The 3547-nt window shown below is 31.3% G+C and overlaps 1 protein-coding gene across 2 annotated transcripts; it reads right to left on the bottom strand.

Moving 5' to 3' along the window:
• Positions 1 to 265: 265 nt before the first annotated feature.
• On the bottom strand, positions 266 to 3283 carry LOC109793207 (uncharacterized protein At4g15970). 2 transcript variants are annotated; one of them, XM_020352673.3, is made up of 4 exons: positions 3075 to 3283; positions 2669 to 2966; positions 1233 to 1607; positions 266 to 1012 (listed from the first exon to the last, which is right to left on the bottom strand). In XM_020352673.3, the coding sequence occupies exons 2-4, from the start codon at positions 2681 to 2683 to the stop codon at positions 500 to 502; spliced, it is 903 nt and encodes a 300-aa protein (XP_020208262.2). In that variant the 5' UTR covers positions 2684 to 2966; positions 3075 to 3283; the 3' UTR covers positions 266 to 499. The 2 variants fall into 2 exon arrangements, with proteins under 2 accessions (XP_020208262.2, XP_082928439.1); XM_083072313.1 differs by lacking the exon at positions 3075 to 3283 and having other exon boundaries at positions 2669 to 3035.
• Between the last annotated feature and the right edge of the window lie 264 nt (positions 3284 to 3547).

Below are 3547 nucleotides of genomic sequence, written 5' to 3'. Positions count from 1 at the left end.
AAACAATTAAATTAATGTTAATGACAACTCCATAAGTTCAAAAATCAAAATATAAATAGCATCAACACTCAAAAAATTTATGTCCAAATTACCAGCACTTCAAAGTGCAATTTTTACAGAGTTCAAACGGCACTTTTAAGAAAGAAAAAAAATTGAATAAAAAAGTTTTTTATTTTATTTTGGAAAAAAAATTTGTAAACTGGAGCAATATAAACACCGATTCTAAGACTGGTCAGTCCGATCTGGTTTTCACAAAACCGTTTAAAAGTAGTTTATGTAATTAACTTGTGTTCATCAGTAAAAGTTATTTTTATTTGAAGAGCTTTACAAAAGGCTAACCAAAAATAATAAAACTTGTTCACGCTCCCTAAGACATAGGCATTTAAGTTGCAGAAAGAGTAACATATCAGCTCAGCCAAACTGCAAGATTGGATGAGGAGGGAGAGATCTGCATGTGCTTTTTTATAATATTAATTCTTTCTAAACACTTAAGAACTGTTCAAGACTGATTATAATTTCTTCTGGGGCACTTCACTGGCCACCTCAAAGCCATTCCATCCAAAGCATTGTCCCCTGATGCCCTGTTTTTGAACCGGATCCAATCATCAAGAACAATCCTCAGGTCATGAACTTTGCTTTTGAGATCATCACAACAGTTAGCTTGAATGGTATAAGCCTCCCTTAACATATCCTTATTCAGCTCACAAAAGCCACCAAAATAGGTTGTATTTACAAGCTGAACACGAAAGGAATACGCTTCTACTGCATCTGGCCATTGTTGTATTGTTGTACACAAGGACTCTTGTATGGGATCTTTCGGAAACAGAACCTTGATCAATTTCCAATGCTTGAAGAATTCAAAGGAAATGGCGTTTGCTTTCAAGAAGAAGATTCCCCCATCATACAGGTAATCTCCTCTTTGTCCATCATTCAAGTTATTACATGAAATTGTGAGTTCCTTAATTGGATTTAAGTTTATAAGTGGACTCCTAAGCCACAGTACATCTGCATCCTGCAAAATAGAAGTCACGTACGATTCAAGTTAATTAATAACTTTTCATCCATCTTTTTCTACTTCAAGTTTAAGAAATTTTAACAACATACTCTTCTCTATTTTAGCTGAAATTTATTGAGACTCATATCACTTCTTGCTTAAAGAATCTCACTCATATATTGGCTGAGTCCTAATAAATTTGAAGTCGATAATAGCATATCAGAGCCAATAGCCATACCGTGAAAACTATGCTGTAACCCAATCGAACCACTTCATACAAAACATCGTTTCTTGTCCAAGTGAATAAACTGTGAACTGGGGTTGGCACAATGGATTGTTTTTTGGTGGCAAAATGATGTGGAAAGATGGAGGGGTGGATGCAATAGGGGTGAATGGACCTGCAGTACTCAAAAGCTTGGGGGTCCATGGTTATGATCACCAAGTGATTCAGCAATCTTTGGGTCCCTTCACCTGATTTGAAGCTTTGTAGTAAAATGTCAAGGACAGATCCAGGGCCTGCCAATGATTCATCTACCATGGTTAGGATGACTGTTTTATCTGGCATGGTAGCACTCCTCAGCACATTGTCCAAGTCTTGAGTTTTGGAGTAATACTGAAAGGGGAGCAATGGTGTATTAACTCAGAACTCAAAATCAATTTGAAAATTTAGTAAATATAAGCTCTCATTTAATATCCCAGGAATCAATTTTGACCAATGTGTTTCACTTTTTTAAAAAAAAATTTATTTAATTTAATTAAAAGTTAAATTTCTCCACTTAACATCAAGCATAACAAAATATTTACAAATTATCAAAAAGCTAATTTTCTATCTATTAGATTAATTTTGAATTTTTAAATTAAAAATGTTAAATGCTTATATTTTTTACATTTCCATTTAACTTGTTATTATGAAAATAATAATATTAATCAATCAAGTTATTTTTAATTTACAATGTTTATATTTTATGTATTTAAAAATAAAATTTAATTAGAATACAGTCATAATATAATTTTTTATGCTATCATTCAATCACATATTGTCATGCTGCTGATTATAATAACTTTTATAATAACTACTTTAAAAAACATTTATAATAATTTCTGATTCATTCACTTGAACTCTTATGAATATCCTTTAAAATTACTTGGTTGATAGATGCAGCAAAAAGGATTAATTTTTAAGTCTTATTTGAATTTACACAACAAAGGCACTCTGGCCTGGTAGACTAAAAAAAGCTGTGACAAATCGCAGGACATACAATAATAACCAAGGGATAATTGGTTATTCTGCATTTACAACAAAAAAATGTCATTTTCTCCTCAAATATGCTGTTGAACTGGAACTGTATATATGTTTAAAATGGAAAATGGTAAACTTACATGCACAGGAATATAACACTAATACCGTTTCACCTAAAAATTTCACTCATCAACATTTTTGTCCTAATCAAATAAAGCTTCAATTTTTTATTCTACATCACAATTATCCTTTTGGAATAAAGACTTGAGAACATCCATAACATGATAAAATTAAGTGTTTCAGAAAACAATTTTTCAATTCACAAAACTCAAATATGAAAAAAGTTTAAGACATATAAAGCTGTGGTACTTACACATGCAATGGTGATGCTAATTAACAGAACCCAAATTAAAAAGAATGTAAAGAATGCTTACAGTTGGTGTAGGCATGAACAGAACCACCTTTTTTGACACCCTTTTGAAGTGATGTAGGGCAATGATACAGAAGGAAGCATAGCAGAACAATCAAGAAAGCTAAGAGAGTAAGATACAGAGACTGACTCAATCTCAAAGCTCTCATCCTTCCAAATGCAAATGATGAGTTATGGCCTTTCCTTTAGGCCTAACTTAATCTCAACTTGAAAGTTAGGCCTTATGTTTATTTAAGGGCTAGTGACAAAGAAACCAATGTGTTGAGAGAAGAGAAGAGCCCTTTGCACTGAATCAGAGAAATCTGACAAAAGCATAATATAAGAAATCATGTATATTGAAATGAATTGACTTTTAAAGCAGGTTGAATGAATTGAATAGGGAACAGAAAAGAAAAAAATTTAATGCTCACATATTATATACAGCACCCAATTAAACACTGACTGTTGCATGCCTACAAGCGAAATCTGATATGCTTTTGAAGATTGAATATATTATGGTAACTTTTGTTGACTGTGTGACCAGATGTAAATGAATGTAATGGATGTGTGTGATTCCTATGATCCTATCCTCATGACCCCTAAAAAACTATGATTACCAATCAGGATCTTTACCATTTAATCAGAGAAACACTAACTCCTTTCTCCTTTTGGACTATTTCTGCATTTTTTATACACAGTAATAAAGAATAATGCTCTCTCTCTATCTTTATAAGAAATATTTAATTATGAAAGAGAAAAAAAGTATATATATATATATATATATATATATATATATATATATATATATATGTGTATGTATATGTGTGTTTAGGAAATAGTTATTTATGAAGGAAAAAAAAGTATATATAAAAGAAATATTTATTTATGAAAGAGAAAAAAAAAA

The sequence above is a fragment of the Cajanus cajan genome, chromosome 4 (genome assembly GCF_000230855.2).
Source record: "Cajanus cajan strain Asha chromosome 4, NIPB_CcT2T_4, whole genome shotgun sequence".
Classification (NCBI taxonomy): Eukaryota; Viridiplantae; Streptophyta; class Magnoliopsida; order Fabales; family Fabaceae; genus Cajanus; species Cajanus cajan.
Note: the sequence above shows the minus strand (reverse complement) of the source record. Positions and strands in the feature narration are given on the sequence as shown.